At 44.6% G+C, this 26,481-nt stretch overlaps 1 protein-coding gene across 3 annotated transcripts; it reads left to right on the plus strand.

Annotated features, from left to right (window-relative positions):
- Nucleotides 1–396: 396 nt before the first annotated feature.
- On the plus strand, nt 397–25,061 carry DDX20 (DEAD-box helicase 20). 3 transcript variants are annotated; one of them, XM_077294897.1, is made up of 12 exons: nt 397–822; nt 2,174–2,394; nt 3,828–3,922; nt 4,007–4,175; nt 7,454–7,568; nt 9,293–9,435; nt 9,520–9,658; nt 9,741–9,799; nt 9,922–10,004; nt 10,952–11,057; nt 17,382–17,483; nt 20,447–25,061. In XM_077294897.1, the coding sequence occupies exons 2-12, from the start codon at nt 2,211–2,213 to the stop codon at nt 21,565–21,567; spliced, it is 2,316 nt and encodes a 771-aa protein (XP_077151012.1). In that variant the 5' UTR covers nt 397–822; nt 2,174–2,210; the 3' UTR covers nt 21,568–25,061. The 3 variants fall into 3 exon arrangements, with proteins under 3 accessions (XP_077151012.1, XP_077151013.1, XP_077151015.1); XM_077294898.1 differs by lacking the exon at nt 397–822 and adding an exon at nt 825–1,170 and having other exon boundaries at nt 20,447–25,055; XM_077294900.1 differs by lacking the exon at nt 397–822 and adding an exon at nt 1,473–1,492 and having other exon boundaries at nt 20,447–25,055.
- Nucleotides 25,062–26,481: the final 1,420 nt, after the last annotated feature.

The following is a 26,481-nucleotide window of genomic DNA, read 5'->3' on the forward strand; positions in this document are numbered from 1 at the left end:
TTAAAAAACGGATTATTTCGGCAGTTACAGCACCCAGAACTAAAAGAGCCACCTTGTCAGAATGCAGCATTACTGCTGCACAAGTTGGCTCTTATAGTTTGAAACGACTGGGTGGTTGACAGGTTCCCTTTAAGGCCCACCCCACCTTGATGGGATAGTACGTCGTATGGGATTAAGGGGTTAATGAGGCTCTCACCGTACAGGCAAAGACCTGGAACGATGACAGCGGCAAGCGTATTTTTATTTAAAAAAGAGCCGGTTCGAAAGCCGAAAAAGCCGACTCTCTATGGTGAGCCAAGCCGAATCACCGAAAAGAGCCGGACTGCCCATAATTGTGTTCTGCAGAGCAGGCTGGTGTGTCAGTACATACAAACAGGACATCCACATCTCTGCACTGAGCTCCCCCTGGTGGTGGCTGCAGGGAACTTCTGCAGGTCTGTCAGTAAGCAGGAGTACAGGCCCACAACTGTAGCCTGCCGCGCGAGCCTCCCACTGGTACACACAGCTCTGCTGCATGACAGAAGCCCGCACATTACACACACAGCTCTGCTGCATGACAGAAGCCCGCACATTACACACACAGCTCTGCTGCACTATAGAAGCCTGCACGGCTCCTCGGCATGTAACCGTCTGCTGCATGGAACTGCAGTACTCCACACACAGCTCCGCACACTGCATTCTATCTATTCTATACAGCGAGCTCTGTGCCGTACACTCCGCCCACACACGTGACTGGTCACATGGCCATGACATCACGGAAGGTCCTTGAGCCTTTGGAGCTGAAGTCGCTGTCGTCGTTATCAGGAGCCAGAGCTGGCAGTGGTGAGTGGGCGCCGTGGGGACCGGGTGGGTGGGAGAGTTGGCAGGTGCTAGGAGCTGTGTGTACATATCCTGTGCCCCTGGTTACATGGTGGAGGAAAACTCCCGCATTGCCAGTGATAAAGCAGATGGTGTGATCCGCAGTGTGCCGTTGCTGCAGACAATGAGGCCACGGTCACACGTTCAGTGTTTTACCTCAGTATTTGCCAAAACCAGGAGAGGAACAATTAGAGGAAAAGTATAATAGAGACACGTCACCACGTCTGTATTATCACCCACTCCTGGTATTGGCGCACAGATACTGAGGGGAACGTGGCCCCTCACACAGGACGAGCCGTGGGATCCCTGCAGGTCAGTATTAGGAATATTCTGCATCTGGATTCAAGCTCTGTTCACACTTAGCGAATTTCCCTGCTGATAATAAAACCCCTCCAGTGCTGACCGCTCCCCCCCAGTGCTGACCCCTCCCCCCCAGTGCTGACCCCTCTCCCCAGTTCCCTGGTGCTGACCGCTCTCCCCAGTTCCCCAGTGCTGACCGCTCCCCCCCAGTGCTGACCCCTCCCCCCAGTGCTGACCGCTCCCCCCAGTTCCCCAGTGCTTACCGCTCCCCCCAGTGCTGACCCCTCCTGTGATAGCGCCTGCAGTGTCACATAGCCGGAGGCCGGATATACGGGTGTGGACGGCAGCGTGTCCACCCTGTGTGACCCCGGCCGCACTGTGGCGCCTGAGCTGCAGCTTTGTGCCGGTGACCGCTGTGTAAGGCCTCACTGTGCTGCACTAGATATCCGGGACCTGTCGGCAGCGGTGCCCGTGTCTGCCCTGTTGTATTCCTTCTGCTCCCCTGAATATCCCGGTTTTGTTTGTTTTTGTTAAAAAAAAATCTGCCGTCCAGTTTCAGAAATCTGGGCCTTTTTATTTAGTGCTACATTTTATGGTCTTTGCCAAGGGGGCGTGGCTCACAAAGTAATAGGGCAGAACAGCCTAAATACCCCCCCCGAGCACACGAGCGACGCCCCATTGTAACACCATAAAATCTAACACTACATAATAGGCTTCTATCACTGGAACTGGATGGCAGATGGCAAATATGGAATATTCCGGGTATGGGGGAGGGAATAAAATAAGAGCCAACACTGGACTCTGACCTGGTGAGGGGTCCACACGGCAGAGATGGGACTGGTTGCACGGCAGAGATGGGACTGGTTGCACGGCAGAGATGTTCCGTCTCTGCCCGTTCTGTCTTACATACAATCTGTATATTTCCTGATCCTTTATTTCTTGGTCCTTTTTATTTCTCCTTGTAAATGACACACAGCGGCTTCTCACTGGCCTCCCTTGGTTTGTTTTCTTTCAGGCTGTGTTCTGTGGGGGTTGTCCGTGTGAAATCAGAAATGGCTGCCCACACGTTGGGCTCTCGGCCTCGCACTGGAGATGTCTTGCAGGGTCCTGACGCGTCTGCTGACTTCAGCTCCCTGCTCCTGTCACGTCCCGTTCTTGAGGGCTTGGTAGCAGCCGGCTTTACCAAACCTTCTCCTATCCAGAGCAAGGCCATTCCCCTGGGGCGGTGTGGATTAGGTGAGTGTAAGAAGAGAAGAAAGCCGGCAGTCCGCAGATCGTGTGTGCGGTCACCTCTAGGCGTAGCGATGTACGGTGCTATAAATGGGACTGAGGCCGTTATTTACTGTATTTATTTTTAAGGGCTCATACACCCGACCATTAATATCGTCCGTGCACATGGTCCCAGGGAAAAACCTCAGCATGCACGAGTAGCATCTGATTATTGTATCGCACTCATGTCTGTAAGTCTGTGCAAAATATCGGACCGCACTCCGATCACATCCAAGTGCAGTCTGATTTACCTGGACTGACAGAACGGAGAAGATGGAGAAATGTAGTTTTTTCTTCTCATCCAAGAAATTCAAATCACAATTTGATCAGAGTTTGATCAGAGTGTGATTAGTGTAATCAGACCAATTTTCTCAGATGAGAGAGAACCGGTCGTGTGACCCGAACCAAAGTCAACTACTAAATACAAATGTCCGGTGTAACGTGAAATGTTTTATCAGAAGAGAAAAAGAGCTCCTGAAGGAGGAGGACATATACCACAAGACAAGGGGGAGACACGAGTGGAGGGTTAGGGCTCAGGGATCAAGGATTGCATTATTATGTTATGTTCTAGGAAGTTGTTGTGGCATCATAGTCGCCCAGAGGTCCCAGATCTTCCAGAATGTGTCCATGATGTTGTTGAGGGAGGCCATGAGGCGCGTCGGTGAGCACACGTCCTTTAGCCGCCCATACAGATCTAGACGAGATGTGGCAGCTGTTTGTTTCCAAAGTCTTTAGCATCCCTGCAGATGTATAGGAACTACCTGGCTGACCTCTTTCCCAGTCTCTGGGGTAACATTCAGTAAGTAATTTAGGTGGTCCATGAGAAGGTGAATGGAAAAGGGGCCATCTATCAAATCCCCCACCGTACCCCAAAAAGGGGTAGTAACGCTGCATTCCCAGACGATAAGAAAGTCTAGACAGTATGTGCAAAATGACTTTTGCAGATTTTCCGTGGAGAAACTGCATGTGTGGACCATCAGCCACGTCCGTAATCTGTGGCTGCTGGATGGAACCCAAGGACTGCCTCTTTACCTGACGGCATCTGGATCTTGTTTTGATAAGTCAGCCTATCATGCCACACACAACGTCACACCAGGTCCGCTAATCAGAGGAACAGCCCCGGATGCCATTAGGTAGGAGGCAATGGTCAGATTACTGACGTGGCTGCTGGACTAGATCCTGAGCACTATGCCCCATACACATCACTGCTTACATATTACATAAGTAACCCATATACTGATGTCACCACGCAGAGTGCGGCCAGCAGCCCGGTGACGGACCGTCCTACACACACACACACCCTCACTCACTCTTTAGTATTAAATAGATCAGAAGAAAAGAGCTGCTGGATTAGACGTCTTAGCTGGAGATGCACTCATTTTTTATTCTTCTGAATTTAGATTTAATCGTTCAGGCTAAGTCTGGCACTGGAAAAACTTGTGTCTTCTCCACCGTGGCTTTAGACTCCTTGATCCTTGAAAATATGGCAACACAGGTATTCTTACTTTTTATTTATTCTCCTGCCGCTCCCCTTGTATTTGATCATATTACTCTAGTGTTTTCTTGTTTTTTTTTTTAGATTTTGGTGTTGGCTCCAACAAGAGAAATTGCCGTCCAAATCCATTCGGTCATTATTTCTATCGGCAGCCGCATGGAGGGATTGGAGTGCCATGTTTTTATAGGAGGCACACCGTTGCCACAGGACAAAGGTCGCCTGAAGAAGTGTCACATCGCTGTGGGCTCACCTGGTAATCCCGTATTCTAGTGTCCTCGTTAAAGAGGTTGTCCAGCCTTAGAGTCACTGTGTGTGACTGCTGACTTGTCAATCCTTACAGTGCGCACAGTACACACTGTAAGGATTCTCCAGCGGCAGTCGCAGGTTTGTGAATTGCATACTTGCAGTAATGCGCTGACTGGATGTGCTCGGCTTTGCTCAATTCATGTGTCTAGTTGGAATGTATGAAAATCGCATACTTGTGGTCACATGACCACCTGCTCGAGGCGCCAGAACCAGAGAGTTCTCACACTGTGGGGAATCACAAGTCTGCAGCCACTCTAAGTCTGAACAACCCCTTTAATGATTCTGCATTTTGTATTTAACAATTTAAAAGGGTTTTCCAGACTTAACAATATTGATGAACTATTTTTCAACTGTCAGTAACTCTGGCAAGAGCCGGATTCAATCAAGGAACAAATCCGCACAGTGCAGCTCCATGTAATGTGTTGTGGCTTTTCTCAGGTGTTGCTGAAGTGTGGCCGATTCAGAGAAAAACATACATTAAGGCTGCCGTCACACTAGCAGTATTTGGTCAGTATTTTACATCAGTATTTGTAAGCCAAAACCAGGAGTGGGTGATAAATACAGAAGTGGTGCATATGTTTCTATTATACTTTTCCTCTAATTGTTCTACTCCTGGTTTTGGCTTACAAATACTGATGTAAAATACTGACCACATACTGCTAGTGTGACGGCAGCCTAAAAGTCACTGGCTTCGCCGCTGCCCTGGAGTGACAGGTCTCCTCCTGAACGTGCACATAGGCAGCGATCTCTCAATACAGGGCAGCGGGTGGGGGTAGCCGCCGGTGACCTGTCTGTTGGACTAGTCACCGGTGCAGCTCAGTCCCCTGCAGCCTGCTGAGCATAGCTCTGTTGTGTGGTTCCTGCCAGGACTGCAAACAGCTGATTGATGGTCGTGCCTTTGTCCCATTTAGGTGCCTGTGGTATGTTTACTTTGACATTAAAAGCCAGACCTATCAATATAGGACTCAGGGACATAGGGATAGAGAGATATATATGTGTTGCTATGTGCTTGGTATCGGATATATTGCCGGGTTATTTTTACCGTGCATTGAGCACTATGAAAATAAAAATGTCCAAAAGCAGTGACAAAATTTTTTGGGGGGTCTTTTTATTTCACTTCACCCACTTTGACTCTTTTTCTCCCCCACTTTTCTGTACATTTGGTAAGCTGAATGTTGTCACTGAAACTACAATCTTCCCACAAAAAACATCCCTCATGGCGTTTTTGGGTGACAATCTAATATCAGGGGCCCCTGACGCTCCACAGACAACATCTTTTTTCACTTTCTTATTCTGCTCTACATATTAAAAGTCCATGAACGCTCAGCCAAGGGCAGTGTGCATCTGAATGGGGGAGTCACAAAATATAGCTGTTGCCCAAATGAGTGATTGGCATACGGGCACTGTTAGTATACGGGTATTGTTACGTGGGTTATAACTCTCATGGTTAGCAGTGTGTTCACATCATGTTTGTACACTATGCTGGAAGTATACATTGTGCTCCATTGACATGATATATGCTCATAATGTAGACCGCTATTCCATAGCGTTCATTGAAAAGTGTACAAACTGTAGCATACATTTCTACAATGGGGCCCTATGGATGACGTATGTCACTGTGTGCCTACACAGTGAGCTCAGACATTAAATCTATCCCTGCCTCTTGTCAGAGCTGGTAAAAAGGATCAGGGCATTGGAGCGCTGTGCTTAGCTAGGTATTTCTGCCACCAACACCCCAACTGAGCTAATCTTACCTGTCGCTGTTTATAAAGTACGGGTTCCCTATTAATACAACACATCATTAATTACATACATAGCTCTCCATTGTAATTTATGGGAGTTATGGAATGCTAGACTATCATGCCATGATTTACTATGAGGAAAGTCTAGTCTCTTCTCTGGACTATTAATTGGGAAGGAGACCCCTAGTTAATACAAGAGGAGCAGGCTACACATTTAGGACACCAACCTGTCAGATATTTATGGAATATATTGACCTCTTTAACACAAAGGGAACCTGTCACATTGTACATGCTGTCCGATCTGTGGGTGGCATGGTATAGAGCAGGAGAAGCTGAGCAGACTGATTCAGTATAACTTGTGTTTTATTCATTGAAGCCCCTGGTGTTTGTATACGCATGAGTCCAGTGGGCGGAGCTACTCCGTGGTTGTCAGTCTTCTATGTATCACTGACAGTCTGACAGGGAAAACTGTCTATCACTGAGTAGCTCCACCCACTGGACTCATGCGTATACAAACACCAGGGGCTTCAATGAATAAAATGCTATTTTTAATGAAACCTCCCTGTTTTCATTAGCTATACAGTATATATTTTTCCACCGACCATCATACAAGAACTTTTTTTTTTTGTTAATGACACCATTCATTTTACTGAATAATGTACTTCAAAATGAAAAAAAAAAAGTTAGGCGTAACGATATAGTCCCCTCAATCCCCTGGCGGTCAGTGTACAGTAGAGAGAACCTGGTAACATGTTCCCGCGGGTCAGCATGATTATGTCAATATCAAATTTTTCCTTTTTTTTTAAATCTCTAATAAAAATCAGTATTTACTGCAGCACAATTACCGGTCTCCTCTGAAGCTCCGCTGCCATGACCCCCGTGGGGTGAGGGCAATGGGTGCCTGAATAATGGCTGCATTCATTCCCTTTAAATGCCGCTGTCAGAGATTGGCATAAAATGGTTAGACAGCACCAATAGGAGCTAGCTCTGGTCACTGCTGTTAGCATAGCACATCGGCACCTGCTATTTATGAAGCGAGCTCAGCTCTTGAGCCTGAAACGATACATCTGCATTCAACAGAGTGCATGGTTTTATGTGCTATGTTGGGAAGGGGTTAAGAAAATACTTTTGATCACTGGGGAATCACTACTGTCCCCAGGAATAGATATGTGATCACTTTCAATCTTGGTCCAAACGTTTCCAGTGAACACAGTTATTTTTGCTCCTCTTTGTGCCTTACTGCTGATTTCTCCTGAGAAGTGACACAAATGTTCACTTTTCAGTACATGTCTTTTGTATCGCTGGCGTTCGGAGCTTGGTTTTTTGGACTCCCATCACTGATGGCTGCAGTCCATTCCTGGCTTCAGTTACTAACTGCTTTTAATTATGAGTAAAAATAAACTCCGTCTTATTTTGCCCGGGAGCATTTGCCAGTCTGGGCTCACATGAACATTTTAATATTTAATTTGTTTCCCTCTTGCAGGCCGAATAAAGCAATTAATAGAAATAGGCTATCTCAACACATCCAGCATCCGTCTATTTATTCTTGATGAAGCAGACAAACTACTAGAAGAAGGAAGCTTCCAGGAGCAGATTAAGTAAGAAAACGAGTTAATTGGTCGCTTTAATTAAAAACCTAAAATGGAAAGTACACAACAACCATCAGTTCCTCCCTTAATATTCTCCCCTTGTCCTCTTCTGCTATCTAGATTGGAGAATTATCCCTCCACTTCAGACCCCAGCTTACTGCTCACAAACAGGGAGCCCTCCCCCAAAGATTGGGGAATCAGTTCGTGGGTCTTTCCATCATATATTTAAGTATATAAATCCCTTCTGTGCACTAAATTGCTGCCCTACAGGGAATTATGGTTCCACTTAGCTCATCTCAATTTTGTCATCTCCAAAATTTCCACCACAGTGAGCACAGGTTCTCATAGAGTACCTAATACTAAGAAGAACCATATTTATCTTAGAAAAATCCGCTGCATCATTTGAACATTCTTCATTCACGTGCAAATGATATGTTCGTAGCTGAGTGGGCGGGGCTTTGTGTTCTTGAGCTACCTCCCCCAACCCCCCCATCAGTTTGGTGCGATCTTCACCTTTGCTGCATGGATTTTATTTAGAAGGGGTTTCCACTTTCAGAATAGTAGACCTCAAATGTTTCTTGTAACTTAAAATAACAAAGTCAGATAGTACTCCCAATCTCCGGGTCTAGCGCCTGCTCAAGGCCATTGCTCTGGTCTCAGTGTTTTGGCCACAGCGATGACTCTCACATCACAATCACCACTGGAGCCAATCGCTGAGCTCAGCGGCTAATGCTGCCTACATGAGCATAGCCACTGAATTAAGTGTTTGGCTTCAGTGGTGATTTGAGTTTACAATGTGACGTCAGCGCTACAGCAGAGAGATTGCCCTCGACCCGGGGATGGAGAGTGCCATCTGATTTCGTTAGTTTACATTACCAGAATTAACAGTGAGAAAGCCCTTTAAGCTATCACTGTCTACTGTGCACTCGTGCGCCGGCACAGGTCAGCACTGTCTACTCTGCACTCGTGCGCCGGCACAGGTCAGGTCTTGCTCTGCACTCGTGCGCCGGCACAGGTCAGGTCTTGCTCTGCACTCGTGCGCCGGCACAGGTCTGCGCTTGCTCTGCACTCGTGCGCCGGCACAGGTCTGCGCTTGCTCTGCACTCGTGCGCCGCCACAGGTCTGCGCTTGCTCTGCACTCGTGCGCCGGCACAGGTCTGCGCTTGCTCTGCACTCGTGCGCCGGCACAGGTCTGCGCTTGCTCTGCACTCGTGCGCCGGCACAGGTCTGCGCTTGCTCTGCACTCGTGCGCCGGCACAGGTCTGCGCTTGCTCTGCACTCGTGCGCAGGCACAGGTCTGCGCTTGCTCTGCACTCGTGCGCCGGCACAGGTCTGCACTTGCTCTGCACTCGTGCGCCGGCACAGGTCAGCAATGAAGAATATTTACCAGTGGCTTGTTCTGTGCATGTACTGACTGTGTCATTTGGCACTTGCGCAGGTTCTTAGTGGCAGGGTTGAGATACTTGATATAACTGTAGAAGGAGGTAGAATTCTGCTCCAAGCATCTCATTTGCATATTGACTAAAGAAAATAAAGTTTTTCCAATGGATTTGGAAAAAGTAAGTAAAGTAAGATCCTCTTTGAACCTTTATACTTGCCTAGTAGCATACAGAACTCAACAAATTAAACATTTCGGACAAGTTACTCTGCCCCTTTATTTTTATTATTGATTTCTCGGTTTATTATATAGAACCTTATAGTACATGGTAATGTTCAGGTTTTTCTTTTCTCAGTTGGATTTACTCATCTCTTCCCGCCAACAAGCAGATGCTAGCTGTTTCAGCCACTTACCCAGAATCCTTAGCTAAAGCGCTGACGAGGTATATGAGGGAGCCAACCTTTGTCAGGTTGAATGTAACTGACCCCAGCCTTATAGGTACGTCAACCCAGTAGAGAAGGAAATCACCTGATGGCTCTTGTTGTATCGGACTTGACATTTGTCTTGTTCTGTTTTGTCTAGGGTTAAAACAGTATTACAAGGTGGTGAATTCACATCCTCTACCACACAAGACCTTTGAGGAGAAGATCCAGCACTTGCAGGAACTGTTTAGTAGAGTTCCCTTTAACCAAGCCTTAGTATTTTCTAACTTGCATAGCAGGTAACGTTATTGATCTGCTGTTACACGCAGCTCCTGATTGTGCCATGATAATGGTGTGATCATAACAATTGTATGTTTATAGGGCCAAACACCTCTCTGATGTTCTGACCGCCAAAGGTTTTCCAGCTGTCTGTATTTCTGGTAAGCCAGAGTAACAATTTGATTTTTGCCCCTTATTTTCCCCACAAGTTGATTTAACATGTAAAGTAAGTAAGAGGTTTTACCTTTTATGTGACGTTACACCTTTTGTTGCCTCCATGCAGGAGGTATGAACCAAAACCAAAGACTGGATGCTATGGCCAAACTGAAGCAGTATCATTGCCGTGTCCTCATTTCTACTGATCTTGTAAGTCACATAAAAAAGGAGGATCAAATATGGCCTAGCCTCATCTTGGTATGGTAGCTCCGTCCCAATCGCATGAGTAGGATGAAACAGTAGAAAAGTAGAACTGTGCTTGGAAATTAACAATGCTCGAGTGCTTCGGCCTTTTGAAACTGATGTATCCCATTGGTTCCAAAAGTTGGATGCTTGCCAGTATACTATTGTTGGCCTCCCAAGTAGCCCATATGTAAAGTCAACCAAAGATGGCCCCTACCAGTATAATATTGTTGGCCTCTCCTAAGTCAACCAAAGATGACAACAGTGGGATTGACTAAGTATCTTATATATTTGGGGCATCCTGACTTAACCCTGAAAAATAATGTCTGGGGAAATAAGGATATGGCAGTCCGACACCCGGTCCTTTTGTTTCTTCAGGAGATGGTCTACCAGAGAAGTCTAGCATTGGCTTTCTCCTTTCCCTCAGTGGAAACATAATCTCTCAGCAGAGTCGGAATAGGCAGTTCTCAGATGACAGCTCAGTAACGTGTATGGGTATTTTGACAGCAATCCATCAATTTTATTCAGAAAACCCTTTTGACAAAGTTTTAAGTGGAGATTTTCTTGATGGATTGACTGGCTAATTTTACTTAGAGAAAGTGCTCACTTCATGTTAACAGTGGAGACCCCCAATCTCCTCTCCTCGTCTGTGTGACATCACATAAAAGCAGTTATGTAACATAGACTTAGTCCGTCCGTTCTCCAGCTGTGATATGTCGTCCGGTGTCCATAGCATGTACACATATTGGCACACACTGTATCCAGCACCTACTATTGATACACCTACTAATATTCTACATATTTTTTTTTCTACATACAATTCATGATTTGGTGATCTGTGGCACAGTTAATAATTTAGGAATATATGAAATGTGAATTTCTGTCTATTCTGTATTTCTTTTTCTACATGTTAGACATCACGTGGTATTGATGCTGAGAAAGTGAATTTGGTTATAAACCTGGATGTGCCTCATGACTGGGAGACCTACATGCACCGAATAGGAAGAGCTGGACGTTTCGGTAATCGCTATATCGTCAGCTTTGTGCATCACACATTTATGTAATCTCAGCATAGAAATAATTCACCTCTTGTTACACGGAATAATAAGATCACAAAATCCTTCATGTATAAAATGATGCAAACCAGTAAAGGCTAAGCAAACAGCTGTGAGCTAATATTAATAGCTTGGCAACCTTTATGGCTATTGACCCCTTCCCATAATATTATCATCAACCCCCAGCAGTCGGCTTTCCTTTAGCTGGTTATGAAAATTAAGGGGGACCCCACAGCATTTTTTTTGTAATTTATTTATTTTTATTCATTAACAAGTACCATAAAATACACACCCAAGGTAACCTTAGTTCACAGCCTCCAGGTGTTCCAGCAGCTGAAAACACAAATAACCTTAAAATGTCCCTCAAAGTTTCCCATGTGGTTTCCAGGCCTCACATCTGCTGGGAGACTTGGTGGCTGTGAACTCTGGTAACTTTTAAGGTTACCGGACTTCACAGCCACTGGGATTCACGGTAACTTGAGTGCCGAACTAATGAATACCGGACTTACGGTCGTTCATCATTCCGGCACTGACGCTATGCAGCATGAGAACCAGCTGCTTTGAACTCAGGTGACCTTTAGGGTACGTTCACACAGGACTTTTTTGCTGCTTTTTTTGCTGCTTTTTTTTAATGCTAATTTAGGTGCGTTATTTTGGTGCGTATTTGGTGCGTTTTTTGGGTATGTTCACACAGGACTTTTTTGCTGCAGATTTTTGCTGCAGTTTTTTTGCTGCAGATTTTTGCTGCTTTTTTTATGCCAATTTTCAGCTGCTAGGACACCTCACAATGGCTCTTCACACCTCACAATGGCTCTTCACACCTTACTACCAGGAACTCCCTCACAATAGATCACAATCAGGACACCTCACAATGGCTCTTCACACCTCACAATGGCTCTTCACACCTCACTAACCACACCCCTAAGCTCTTGGCTGTGAGATCCCTTCCTGCTGGCCATGATTTTCTGCACAAAAAACGCAGCAAATAATGCTACATGCGTTTTTGCAGCGTTTTTTTCATCACCCATTCAAGTCAATGGGTGAAAAAACACAGCAAAAACGCTGAAAGAAGTGACATGCCCTATGTCCAAAAAAAGCAGCAAAGCAGAAAATACTGATCAAACAAAAAACCAACGTGTGTGCATGAGATTTCTGAAATCTCATAGGCTTTACTGGTACTGTAAAAAGCAGCTGAAAATTAGCATAAAAAAAGCAGCAAAAAAAAGCAGCAAAAAAGTCCTGTGTGAACGTACCCTTACAATAAGGTTATTTCACTTCACTATGGCCCTGCCCTCGTGAGAACCAGACGCTTTGAACTGAGATAACTTTACTGAAGTCACCTCAGTTCCCAGCAGCCGGGTCTCGCAGAGTGCATTGCGACACCCAGCAGTTGTTGCAGCTCCCGTGTATTTAAAACGAACACGGGTTCCCCCTCATTTTTGATAACCAGCCAAGGTAAAGCAGACAGCTGCGGGCTGAATACCTCGGCTGCCAGCTTTATCTTGACTGCGTATCAAAAATAGCAGTGTCCCCACCACTGTAAAAAAAAACAACTTATTTTAACCCCCAAGGGTCAATGACTGGGCCAATTTTTACAATTCTGACCACTGTCCCTTTATGAGGTTATAACTCTGGAACGCTTCCATGGATCTCTGTGATTCTGACATTGTTTTCTCGTGACATATTGTACTTCATGATAGTGGTAAAATTTCCTTGACATTACTTGCGTTTATTTGTGGGAAAAAAAAAAATTAGCAATTTTCCAGCTTTGAATTTTCATGCCCTTAAATGACAGAGATATGTCACACAAAATACTTAATAAGTAACATTTCCCACATGTCTACTTTACATCAGCACAATTTTGGAACCAAATTTTTTTTTTTGTTAGGGAGTTATAAGGGTTAAAATTTGACCATCAATTTCTCATTTTTACAACACCATTTTTTTTAGGGACCACATCACATTTGAAGTCACTTTGAGGGGGTCTATATGATAGAAAATACCCAAGTGTGACACCATTCTAAAAACTGAACCCCTCAAGGTGCTCAAAATCACATTCAAGAAGTTTATTAACCCTTCAGGTGTTTCACAGGAATTTTTGGAATGTTTAACATTTAACTTTTTTCACAAAAAATTGAGTCCAGATCCCATTTGCTTTATTTTACCAAGGGTAACAGGAGAAATTGGACCCCAAAAGCTGTTGTGCAATTTGTCCTGAGTACCCGGATACTCCATATGTGGGGGTAAACCACTGTTTGGGCGCATGGCAGAGCTCGGAAGGGAAGGAGCGCTATTTGACTTGTCAATGCAAAATTGACTGGAATTGAGATAGGAAGCCATGTAGCGTTTGGAGAGCCCCTGATGTGCCTAAACAGTGAAACCCCCCACAAGTGACACCAATTTGCAAAGTAGACCCCCTAAGGAACTTGCCTAGATGTGTTGTGAGAACTTTGAACCCCCATGTGTTTCACTACAGTTTATAACGCAGAGCCGTGAAAATAACAAATCTTTTTTTTTTTTGCCACAAAAATGATTTTTTAGCCCCCAGTTTTGTGTTTTCCCAAGGGTAACAGGAGAAATTGGACCCCAAAAGTTGTTGTCCAATTTGTCCTGACTACGCTGATACCCCATATGATACCCCATATTTTTTTTACGGTGTCCACTGAAGGGGTTAACTAGTGGGACAGTTTTATAGATCGGGTTGTTACGGACGCTTCGATACTAAATATGTATACTTTTATTGTTTGTTTTTTTTTGTTTACATAAAGAAATATATTTTGGAACAATATATATATGTATTTTTTCTTTATTTAGGAATTTATTTATTTTTTTACACATGTTAATTTTTTTTTTACTTTGTCCCAGGGTGGGACATCATTGTATGTTGTCAGATCGCTGATCTAACTCTTTGCAAAGCACTGTGTCAGATCAGCAATCTGACAGGCAGTGCAGGAGGCTTGCAAGCCACCTCCCTGCAGGACCCGGAAGGCCCTCTGGGGCCATCTTGGATCCGGGGCCTGCAGGGAGTAGGACGAAGGAGACGCTCGGAATAACGCGTTGTTCTGAGGGTCTCAGTGAAGCACGCAGGGAGCCCCCTCCCTGCACGATGCTTCCCTATGCTGCTGGAACGCTGCGATCATGTTTGATCACAGTGTTCCGGGGGTTAATGTGCCGGGAGCGATCCGTGACCGCTCCTGGCACATAGTGCCGGATGTCAGCTGTGATAATCAGCTGACAATCGGCCGCGCTCCCCCCGTGAGCGTGGTTTATCGCCTATGACGTACTATCCCGTCCCTGGGAATTAAGTCCCTGGTCACCTCGACGGGATAGTACGTCAGATGGCAGAAAGGGGTTAATAAATTAATTTTAAAAGCGGCATGGGGTCCCCCTCCATTTTTTGACAACAAGAAAAACTAAAGCAGACAGGTGGGGGCTGGTATTCTCAGACTGGGAAGGGGCCATGGATATTGGCCCTTCTCAGCCTAAAATTATCAGCCCCCAGCTGCCCCAGAAAACGCATCTATTAGATGCGCCAATTCTGGCCTTTGCCCGTCTTCCCACTTGCCCTGTAATAGTATTGTGGTTGATGTCAGCTGACATCAAACCCAGGGGTTAGTAATGGAGAGGTGTCTATACGACGCCCCCATTACTAACTCTGTAAGTTTAAGTAAAAAAAAAAAAAAAAATCACACAGAAAAAAGTCCTGTTAATTGAACAAAGCACACAAGAAAAAAAACACCTTTACTTGAAACAAACACAAACACTCCCCGCCCTCTTTTACCCATTTTTTTTACTGTAAAATTAAAAAATGATAGTATTCCTCACCTGTTTGACGATAATCCCATAGGTCCCATGACGTGCTCCAACTCTACTACATCTGGATGCATTACTGAGCGGTGGCATGATGCGACCGCTTCGCCATACATCCTGGAGACGCTGAGCGTGAGAACGCAGCTTCATTGCAGCAGTTATGTCAATAATGTTAACGGCGTTCATAGCCAATGAACTCCAGTCATCTTAATGATGTCGGCACTGAACTTGAGTTCTCACGCTCAGCTGATTATCTTCCGGTCGCACGGCTGAGTGGTCGCATCATGTCACCGCTCAGTAATGCATCCAGATGTAGTAGAGCTGAGCATGTTGTGGGACATAGGGATCATCGGTGGACAGTTGAAGAATACTGTGATTACTCTGTCGCCTCATTGGGGGACACAGGACCATGGGTGTTATGCTGCTGTCCACTAGGAGGCGACACTATGCATAATCTGAAAAAGATTAACTGTGGCTCCTCCTGTGCAGTATACACCCCTGGACGGCATCAGCCTTCTCCAGTTTTTGCTTAGTGTCGCATAGGAGGCACACCTAAAAGATTTTTACTCCGTTTTTTCCGACGGGAGTACAGATGAAGAAAAGAGGGTCTCCTGTGAGACTCCCGGCATGGCTCCTTCCTCGGCCCCCTATTATGGGGTGCCCAGTTGAAGTAGAGATGGCTATTCCCCATGTTGCTCCTTCCCCAGTCCCTCGGGTGCTGGTTCGAAGTCGAGACCCCCCTCCTTCCCCAATTCCTTTTGGTTTCTGGGTTGAGGTCGAGGCGAGGATAAAGGCCCCTGAAGGTGTGACAAAAGCACCCTCCCTATCCCCCTCTGGGGGTATTAGGTTGAGACACCTCAGGTAGGGCCTGTACAGGCAGCACTCTGCAGCTCCCAGCAATGGGCCAGCACACTGCGCCTGCATCCAGGGACCCCAGCCCAGCTGCAGGCTCCTGTTGGGGCCGGGGGGAGTGCTGGCAGGCATGGCACATACAGACACAGGGCTCCCTGCGCCCCTGTCTCTGCGGCAGCACCAGCTCTATACTGCCTCAGGGAGACCCCTACTGGGCTCCCCCTTCCGCTTATAGCCCCACTGCCATCCTGCCTTTAAATCCGGGGGGGTCCGGTTCACATCCGACCCCCTCCCGGACTTTCGCGCCGGCCTGGAGCCCTTCTGGGCCTCAGGCATCTAATCTAGGCCCCGGCTTCGGCCTAGCTGAAGCTGCCGCCCCCTCTCCGCCCCCCAGCCCCCCCCCGGATGACAAATATGACACTCTACAGTGTCATAAAGGGGGTGGATCGAGACAGAAAGGGCGCGTTTTTACACAGCCTTGCCCACCACTGGTTGTGTACACTGTACATGGGCAGAGAGCTGTCAGTGGTATGGGCAGCCGCATATACAGGGCTCAACTCTCTGATGACTGGTAGATCTGCAGCAGATAAAACAGAGATTTTATCTAAACGACGGCATGCAGCCCAGTAAGTGACACATTGCTGGAATTGGGGTTTATTATGCTGCTGTTAAATGGGTGAGTTCCCCCCATTCTTGCTGCCTGAACCACGGGCAGCATAAATTGGACACTAGCTGCATTATTTTGACCTTGTTGTTTTGCTCTGAATCTCTGTGGCATTTTAGAGAAAACATCCTTGGTAAAACCAGCCAGGAATTATGCTTTCTAGATGACTTAACCCTGAAGCCGCTGAATTCCAGCCTCTTGAACTAGTCGTCCGAGAAGCATGAGCCACGGTTGGCCAGGTTTGGCATGAAAGTCTGCAGTTCACTTGTAGTGAGCGAGGCCGCACATGTCTAGTTGGAATGTGGCCAGGAGTATGCATCTCGCATGTCTGTAATCACATGACCGACACTAGAATCCTGACAGTGAGCACTATGTGAGGAGTCCTAAGTCACATAGTGTGACTGCAGACTTTTGTGGCAAACCTAAACAACCCCTTTAAGTTTTGTCTGAAATGTGGCAGTGTTTCACATGCCTCCCGTGGTTCAGGCAGAAAGAATCCTTTCACTTTAACAATTCCAAACAGTTTCATAACGTTATCAGCGGAGGATGTGAAAACTTACAGATGCTGATATCTGAATATTTGAAGTTTTTCTGTGTTTTTTTTTTTTTTTTTGATAAGAAGTAAATACCTGCTCTCAGACTACTGCACACGTCTTTATAAAGGGGGAGCAGCCGGAAAAGCAGTTATAGACTCCCCGAATCCAGAGTTCTAGATATCAGCAATCTAAATGGGGGAGATTAGTAGACTCATGTGCCATATGTTACACAAAGGGATGATCCTGGGAAGACTTAGTAGCCATATAATAGATGGGCCGTGTACACTTTAATTGCTGAAAGGGGGCATTGATGTGTGTGAATGCATCTGTCAGGGGCTTGCGTATGGAGTAAGATGGAGTTTTCTGTTTTTTACTTGCTGGCTTATGATTGTATGAATCCTCTCTCATGACACCACTCTGCTCACAGGTACCTATGGACTATCTGTCTCTTACTGCTGCCGGGGGGAAGAAGAGAATTTAATGATGTCAATAGCTCAGAAGTGCAACCTTCGACTACTTGCTTTACCTGGTAAATGTGATTGCAGGTTGTAGAGAGTATTCATGTAGATTGTCTACACGGGAGCTGCTGCTTCAGAGCTTAAATGGAACCTGTCAGCAGGATTGTGCTCAGTAACCTACACACAGTGTCAGGTCGGTGCTGTTATACTGAATACAATGATACCTTGGTTGATGAAATCTGTCTTGTGGTTGTTGTTTAATCTTTATTTTCAGTTTTGAGTTAATGATATGCCCGTGCTCTGGGGCGGCCTGTGGGGGGCGTCTGCATGTGCTGCTCTGATTAGGTATTCATACTGATGGCTCCTGACTAGTCACTCATCCCTCACTGACCTGCCCCATAGTTTACACACTGCATAGAAAATTGGGTGGGGAAAAAAAAAAATTAATATTCATCGTGCAGGCGGTGGCAGCACCTGAGCTCTAGCATGTTACGATAGATAATATGCATTTATGATTTAGTTATTTAGTATTGTGGGGATAAATTAATCAAAATGGCGCCGGCACAGTAGTATCCAATGCGTTCCGATAGATTCTACTGCGCAAATGGCGGCACCATTTTGCTGGAGAAAAAAAAATTGCATCCATCAAAATGGCGCCTGCGCAGTAGTATGTATCTTCAATAGATGCGACTGCACCATTTTGATGGAACCAATTTTTTTTTTGTTCCTCTAGCAAAATTGCAGCCTGTGCAGTAGCATCTATTAAGACGCGATAGATGCCACCGCGCTGGCACAATTTTGATGAAGATTTTTTTTTTTTTCTCCCCACAATACCATATGACTATATTATAAATAAATGTATTCATATTCACCATTGTATCTTTCTACAGCATCGGCGTGATGAATGTTAATTTTTTTCCCACCCACAAAATATCAAAATATTCTATGCAGTATGTAAACTAGAGGGCAGGTTAGTGAGGGATCAGTGACCTGTCAGCTGCTCTACAGATGAATACCTAATCAGAGCACCACATGAAGACCCCCACAGGCCGCCCCAGAGCACGGGCATATCATCAACTCAAACTGAAAATACAGATTAAACAACAACCACAAGACTGATTTCATTAACCCTGGTATCATTGTAATCAGTATAACAGCGCCGACCTGAACTGTCTGTAGTTTACAGAGTACAATCCTGATGACTGGTTCACTTTAAAGCATAACCGTCCATTTAATAATTATTTCATAAATCAATAGTTCATGTGAAAATAGGAAACTTTGCAGTGTATCTTATGAGAGAAATCTGCTTCTTTCATTCTCAATATTCTCAATTCAAGGGTAAAATCTTTCTCCAGTGAATACAGACTTTCCTGTTACTGAGCTAGGAGAGGACAATTGGTGCTCATAAAGTTCTGTGGAGAACTGTAACTTTTTTCAGTAGAACTTGCAGTAGAAGGTATGTGTGTCTGGCTTCCCCCCCCCCCCCCACTCCATAGAATTTTAAAAGAACCAACTGTCACCTATCTTCGTCACGGGAAAATCTGTCATCACTGAAAAAATGATTTTATTTGTGAATTGAGAACAAAAGATAAGCTCAAAAAGAGAATTTAATTAAGATTTAATACAAAGTTGCTTATTTTCATGTGTATTATTGATTTATGAATTAAACCAATGGTCAAACTACAATGCTTCATAACTAGTGATGAGCGAGCATTATTGGATAAGGTGTTATTGGAGCATGCTCGGGTGCTGACCGAGTGTCTTTGGCGTGCTCGAAAAATATGTTCGAGTCCCCGCGGCTGCATGTCTCGCGGCTTTTCAGCAGCCGCAACACATGCAGAGATTACTTAACAAGCAGTCAATCCCTGTATGTGTTACAGCTGTCGAACAGAGGTGAGATATGCAGGCACAGGGACTCAAACAGAGTGTTCAAGCACGCCGAAAACACTCTGTTAGCACCCGAGCATGCTCTGATAGCACCTTATCCGAGCACACTCACTCATCACTATTCAGAACTATTGAAAAGGTGCCAATAAACTTTAAAGGAGTTGTCCAATTTTATTATTTGTAATTTTAATTTTTTTAATGACTTAAACGAAATTTAACACCAGATTTTTGCTACACTGAGACCAGAATAACGTAAGGACAGAGACCCTGATTCCAGCAGAGTGACACTTACCAGGCTGCTTACTGCAGTTTTTATAATAACACCATCTTATCTGATGCCGATCTACCAGTTTTTTGAATGCTGGGTCCTGTATAACCCCGCCCACCACGCAGTTTGATCGTTTTCTGCCTATGCACAGTGTACACACAGTTGCTAATCAGTGGTGGGTTCGGGTTATTCACAGCTCGTGAATACAGAACACTACCTAGTAGCAGGTTTATTAGTCCTTTAGTAGTAATCTCCTGCTAATAAAACAGTGATTCTAAACTACATCAAGCAGTCTAGTAAGTGACACATGGTCTGTATCTACATTATGCTACTCTAAGTTTACGTGGCAAAAATTTGTTGACAGATTTAATGAAACATGTGAAGTAAGATAGGTTGAAGTCAAGTCTTTGTGACCACTAGCCTTGGGAGGAACGGCCAAAATTTGCTGATCTCTGCCAGGGTTTGAGTGGGAATGGGATATAGTCTAGTGTGATCAGATTGCCGTTTCACTGTATGGTACTGTAGGTGATGGAAGTGACTGGTGTGCCATTCTTACAGCTTGTGTCTACGGATAGGTTACCTTGTTCTTTAGCTTCCATGAAAAGAGACTAACCAGATCCCATTATCGTCAGTGTGGTCCATTTGGTGCAGTTTGTGGCCGTCATGGGACGACTCTGTATTTGCAGGATTTCCATTACCCTATTCCTATAACAGAACTCCAAACCTGTGTGAAATTGGCCTACACGATACTTTCTGCTGACATCCACAATTCCCAAACGATTCTTAGGATATTGGATATTTTATTCTATTTGATCAACTTTTAATTAAAATAGTTTTTTATCTCTCTTTTTTTTTTTTTTTTTTTTAATTTTTTAATAGAGCCAATTCCAGATGGACTAATGGAGGAAGCCTGTGACTGGAATGTGGAGATAATGTCTACGACGAACACATCTCAAGTTGTAATGTCTGATGTCAAGACAGATGATTGCCTCAAAACACAAAATGCGGGCATAAATACCTTACCAGAATCGAGCATGAGCAAGAAACCTACTCAACCTAAGCAAAAGAAAATTTCCAAAAGAAAGTCTACCGAAAAAGAAAATCCGCAGGAATGGATGCACGTAGAAACTTCTAACTTGCCTAAGAAACCAGAGAAACCTAAAAAGACAGAAGAAGGATTGGAAAGTGAAGGCAAACTCCAACAGGGGCTGCATAATTCCCTCCCTAAAATCCCAAGCCTAGCTTCTTTTAAGCGTCCCGTGGTTTGCACGTCGTCTTTTGCTGAGCTGGTCGAAGATTACGAGCAGTTTATCAAAGAAGGCTTAGAAAAGCACGTGGAAGTCATCCGTGTGTACACAGACGCAGGAGGTCACGCAGAGAGGGTTTCTTCTGAAAATCTAGGCCAGGAGAACAGTTCGACAGATATGTCAGATGCGGTTATCACTCCAGATAACTTTAACCCAAGCGTGAATTCACGTGAGGAAAGTTACAGCTCATCCAGCTCCTTATCTGAGAGCGAAGACACTAGTGAGGAAGCACAGGAGAAAGTGAAGGCCAAGGAGCCGTCAAGCTCTTATCCAGCTCTGTCCGCACAAGGGACTGATGGGGCTCCTGTTTGCCACATGAATGTGGATGAGTTGTCAGTACCTTCAGAAGACATTCAGCAGGCAACCCTGGTCAAAGACAACAGTTCTTCTGCTAAAGATGTCATTATCAGCAAAAAGCTTAGGAAAAGAGCTAAAAAGGTAACCCAACTGTCCAGAAGAGAATTGTGTCCGGAGACTCAGGATGACATGTACCAGCTGGACTATATGAATGCCGGTGCTTTTCCCTATGGCACCATGAGCTACGCTGACTACTGGCGGTCATATTATCAAGCATGGCAGAACTACCACTCTGCTGTCTCCAGCCCTTATTACCGAAACATTTGCAAGTGCTCCAGCTGGATGTCTGCGTACCACATGCACTCCGTGTACCTCCACGAAATGCTGAAGCCTTGATGCCTCTCAATGGAAGAAATCCTTTCAATCACTGAAACTTTCCATTTGCATACAATTTATTATCCGTCACTCTCAAATTTTCTTCTTTTCTATTGTATTTTGCCGAACTTGTGATGTGGCTACTGATACTTCATAACGCTGACCGACCATGCATGATTTGGGAAGTAGTTACCCAATAATATAGTCTTCTATTAGCCTTGCCATTCTGTAGATAAAAGAAAACCTTCATATATTTTATTCGGAACTGCGAGTTCTGTAAAGAGTGCCTTTATAAAGCGCTAAAGGTGCACTAAGCCTACACAAAATGTATCAGGACACTTCTCCGCTCCCCTGACTTGTCCGTTTTATTTAATAAAGCGTTTGTATTGTAGAGCTGCGCAAAAGCATACGCAGGATCCTGCTCCAGCCGCCATATTGGTAGACGATTGCCCCGTACCACAGCCTTGAGAACCTCCTGCTACCTGCTGACCTTTCCTGATTAGTAGGCCTGCCACGGCACAAGCATGAGGTCACGCCGGGCCTACTAATTGGAAGGGGCGATGGGGTTGCCAGCAGATAGAAGCCGCTTATTAGGACTTTGGTCCAGCTGCCACGGAATACTAATGTCTGCTGGACGCAGAGTTCTGCACACCATTTTCAGGATCTTGTTATTTCATGGGAAATTCAAGCATCAACTAAAATGGCCTGGAACCTGACAGGTCCTCTTATAGCATATACAAAGCACACACGAGAAAGTGTTTCTCGATGTGATCAAAACTGATCCGAGTCCGAGTGCCGGCGACAGTGCCGGGTATTGAGGGATAAAAACTCTGATCATGTAACAAGCCGCCATGCACCATTGTGTTCATCATACGACCAAGACAGAATATTATCTCCTGGAATTTAATGAAGGTTCCTATTTAATGACTACAAGGAAAGATTTTTTTTTTTAAGAGAATCTGTCAGCATGTAATTTGAGAACAGCATGATGCAGGGGCAGATATCTTGGTTCCAGTGGCTTGGCTGTGTGTTTTTCAGCAGGAGATTATCACTACATGACAAGGTGTCTAGTCATCTGCTCTGTGTAACCCCAGCTCTGACTAGAAGAGTTCAGTCAATCGGTGTAGGCAAGGATATACGAGGCTCAGCCTTCTGAGCACTGCTGTATCTGCCACAGAGAAACTGATTATACCACTCCTGCCATACCCAGTAAACTAAGTGTTACATCACTGGAATCAGTGTCTCTGTCCTTCCTCATGCTGTTGCCAGATGACATAGCCAAATCCTGCCTCCATATTCCCGATAACCCTAAGAAGCTGATGCAGAATGTCTTTTGCAAACTTCGATAACTTCATTAATTTAAAGGAATTATTTGCTGATGCCTTAAAACCCCTGTAGAAAAAAGAGGTTATATTTAACAGCACAAACTGTAGTGATCTTTGGTAACAGAAATGACATTGTCTTTTGAAATCCTTATCTAGTACTAGAAACCGATTTTAAGTCTTGCTTCGGATACAACCCCTAAAGTCTCATTGTGAGAATTTTTTGGAGCCACTTGCTTAACCCGAAAAACTGTAGAGATTATATCAACCAACTTTATATAATGAATAAAATGCATATACAATTAAAAGTGAAGATACTTTAAACAGTTAAATCAAGTTATCAGACCGGTACCCATACAACTTCTTTTAGAAGGTCCTTGCGGAGTCTGCGTCTGCACAAGATCGTGCAACTGCAGGAGTGGGAAAGCCGGACTCCCCATAGAGAAGGCAGAGGTGGCTTATTACCCTCTCTGCCTGCCTGACTCCTGAATATACAGTGCTGAATGATCGCTGTGTAGACAGAAGAGGAAGCGCTATAGGGACGTCTCCTTCGTATCCAGCAATATGTGATCACCGGGTGCAGGGAGGCATCAGAGGCTGTGGGCAGGAGGCTGAAGTTGTCTCCAACGTGTGCTTATATACCAGCCGCAGTGACAAGGGAAAGCTAGAATAGTAAAGTATTTAAATGTTAGAATGCCCCCTCTTTTCTGACCCTATGGATGGCCCAATATGTGGTGGATGTAAAAATTTAACAAAAAGATTATAAAAAAAGAAAAATTCTCTCCAGTCCTAGTTGCTGTCTCTAACCCTGCCCCAATTAAAAAAATAAGTTTGATACATAAAAATAATTTCTAAGGGGTACAATATTTAAAATGTATTTTAACGGTCATTTTAAAAAGACATGTTTTCTATTTTTTCCTAACATTTTACCTCCAATATTAGCAAAAAAACATGAAAATTATGGAAAAATGAAGCCCGATATAATAGAATACAAAAGAAGGAAACATTATTTGATTATCCAAACAAGAAAAAAATGTAGAGCTCTTAAAATCAATGTATGGGGAAAAAAAAAAAGTGTGCCAGGTCATAAATGGTGGAAACCGCTCGGTCTTGAACTGGTTAAGAATAAAGATGAGCGAATCGATTCACAGTTCCCTAATCTAATGGCCACGTCAGTAGTAAGTCCATGGCCGCCAGACAGGATCCTTGCTTAACAGCCTCCCGCCTCTCCTGATCAGTAGGCCTGGCACAATGTCATGTGTGCATCTCGCCACAAGATGGCATCACACTGGGCCTACTGATCAGAAGAGGGGCTGGGATTCTGGCAGCGAGGAGGAGTTTCGCGGGGCTGCCATCTGGTGGCTATGGACCAGGGTCTTGCCAGTCAGTTTGCTCGTCTCTTGGGAAGATGCTTACTGGTTTGTGTATACAGCTCCTATGCAGACCTAAGTGTCTCCACGGCTAGAGTGTGTACACAAGTTCTGTTTGGTCTGTTCTTGCCGTTATGCCCCCAACTATGTATCCCCCAACTTCATACCACCACACATGACAGGTAAGTACAATACTTGTAACCAATGTGTGTATCAGACGCGATCCATTGTAGTCTGTAACTACAGAGACTCATTGGTCTGCCTGGGAGCTGTAGACACCAAGCTTTCATTTATAATCACAACTTTTCAAAATTGCTCAATATTTTTTCGATCCACTAGGAGCAAGGAACGGCTGGTTGGTAAGGTACACATTGCCTTTCATCTTTTATGCCTTGTCCCTGCCCAGAATACTGCTAATGAGTATTTTAGGCTAATTGGTGCTCTTCATCTATCATTATGAAATGCAGTATGTTTAAAGGGACATACAATCTATTTTATCTTCCTTACTATGTTACTTTGGGATGTACAGATTGCAAAGTGCTGGTTATGTGACCTTGCTTTTATGGCTGCGTCTGTCCTCCTGGACGACCAGTCTGATATTCGGTTAGGTGGGTGCATATTGCTAGATAGAGACTCGTACTCGGTTACATTTCTGCACTGAATTGTGACGACTACCAGGTACACTACCTAGGTATATGCTTGACTGGAACATGACATACTCTTCTAATGGTGATTTATGCTCTTGGTCAAAGTTTCTTGTATGTATATATAGATATGGAACATGCCAATGGTGTAAGCCATCAATAAACCTCATTTCCATGTGATCATTTTTCTTTTCTGCATAAGCATGAATTCAATGGGTACTGCAATCAGTTCGCCAAATAATAAGCTGTAATTCCCATGGACTTCGGCCATAGTCGGTCAACCCCTCAAACTGTATTTCTGCTAAAACGTATGTTTGGTGCTTAATGCATCATGTTCCTTGGTGTGTTGTGTTGTGGCTGTGGGATGGTGTGAATTGGAGTCTCCGGAGCTCAGCCTTACAGCATGTGGCATTGGTTGGCGCATGCCACTGCACCTTTAAGATTAGAGACCCACTCTGAGGTTCGCCATTACTTGGATGTTGGCTTCATACAGTCTGATCAGAATGAATAACTAAGAACCTCGTGTTCAGTTGTGTAAATTTTTACTTTACCGCAATAGATCAATGTAATTTTTGGATCTGCGGTCACTGTAGTTTTTCCACATCATATTTTTGCAGCAAGTTGGTGAGTCCCCCGAAGCTTCAGTTTTGAAGCCCTAACAAACAGGTTTCTGATATATCCACCGAAGTGGCCATTGACTTCAATGACTACCCGTATAGCAGCCTGTTACCGATGCCCCTACTATTTATTACATCAGGTGGCTGAGATGTGATTTTTTTTTTTTTTTTTTAATTTTAGTCTTTTTTTTTTAATTTAGTGTAGGTAGGATGAGGACCCTTGAAGTGGATTGCAAGCTTGTGTATTTTGGCTAAAATATCAACCAATACCTCAAGGGTCCTCATTATCGTACCTACACTGAATTGAAAAAAAAATCACAGCAAAAAAGCACTAAAAACAAATTTGCATCACAGACCGCCCGATGTAATAGTGCGGGCATTGGTAATAGGCTGCTATACATCTTTTTTTGCACTTTTTTATGCCGAGTGCAGGCCGGGTCTTTCTAGTAGTGGTGGGTGGGTAATGTGGGATGTCATTCCTGTGGGTGCACATATGGTATTGTCAGCCCACCCGATGTAAGACCTGTGAGCCATTAGACTAGGCAACCCCCCCACGGATGTTTGGTGGGTTACTGTGTGGTTGTTTTCAGTATTTTGCACCCGTGCTGCCTCTGTCTTTATCATCGGGGACCCGCTGTATCCTGTTGGTGCATTTGTGTCCGGACATGGTATTGCAGGTATGGCTGCTTTTTTTTCTCTTTCAGTGATGGTTTTATTTAAATTTATTTATTTTTTTTAGTCCTATGTTCAGTGAAATTTTTTTTTTTTTACCCGCTTTTCAGCAGTATCTCCCTTTTTGAGGCAGGCGGCACAAAAGCACCGTTGACCAAGCTTTTTTTTTGCCAACTCCAGAAGGCAGACACAAGCCAAAAGGTCAGACAAAAAAAGGTTTTTAGACCTTCAGACTGAAGTCCCAACAGAGCCATTGACGTAAGAAAGAAAACCATGGTCTGATCCCGGCCTAAAGAAGAAATTCCCTGGG

Source organism: Ranitomeya variabilis, chromosome 3, assembly GCF_051348905.1.
Source record: "Ranitomeya variabilis isolate aRanVar5 chromosome 3, aRanVar5.hap1, whole genome shotgun sequence".
NCBI lineage: Eukaryota > Metazoa > Chordata > Amphibia > Anura > Dendrobatidae > Ranitomeya > Ranitomeya variabilis.

Coding starts and splice junctions, on each gene's coding strand:
- DDX20 (XM_077294897.1), top strand. CDS start 2,211: ATGGCTGCCCACACGTTGGGCTCTCGGCCTCGCACTGGAGATGTCTTG. Junction 4,176..7,453: donor CATCGCTGTGGGCTCACCTG/GTAATCCCGTAT, acceptor TCCCTCTTGCAG/GCCGAATAAAGCAATTAATA. Junction 9,436..9,519: donor AACTGACCCCAGCCTTATAG/GTACGTCAACCC, acceptor TGTTTTGTCTAG/GGTTAAAACAGTATTACAAG.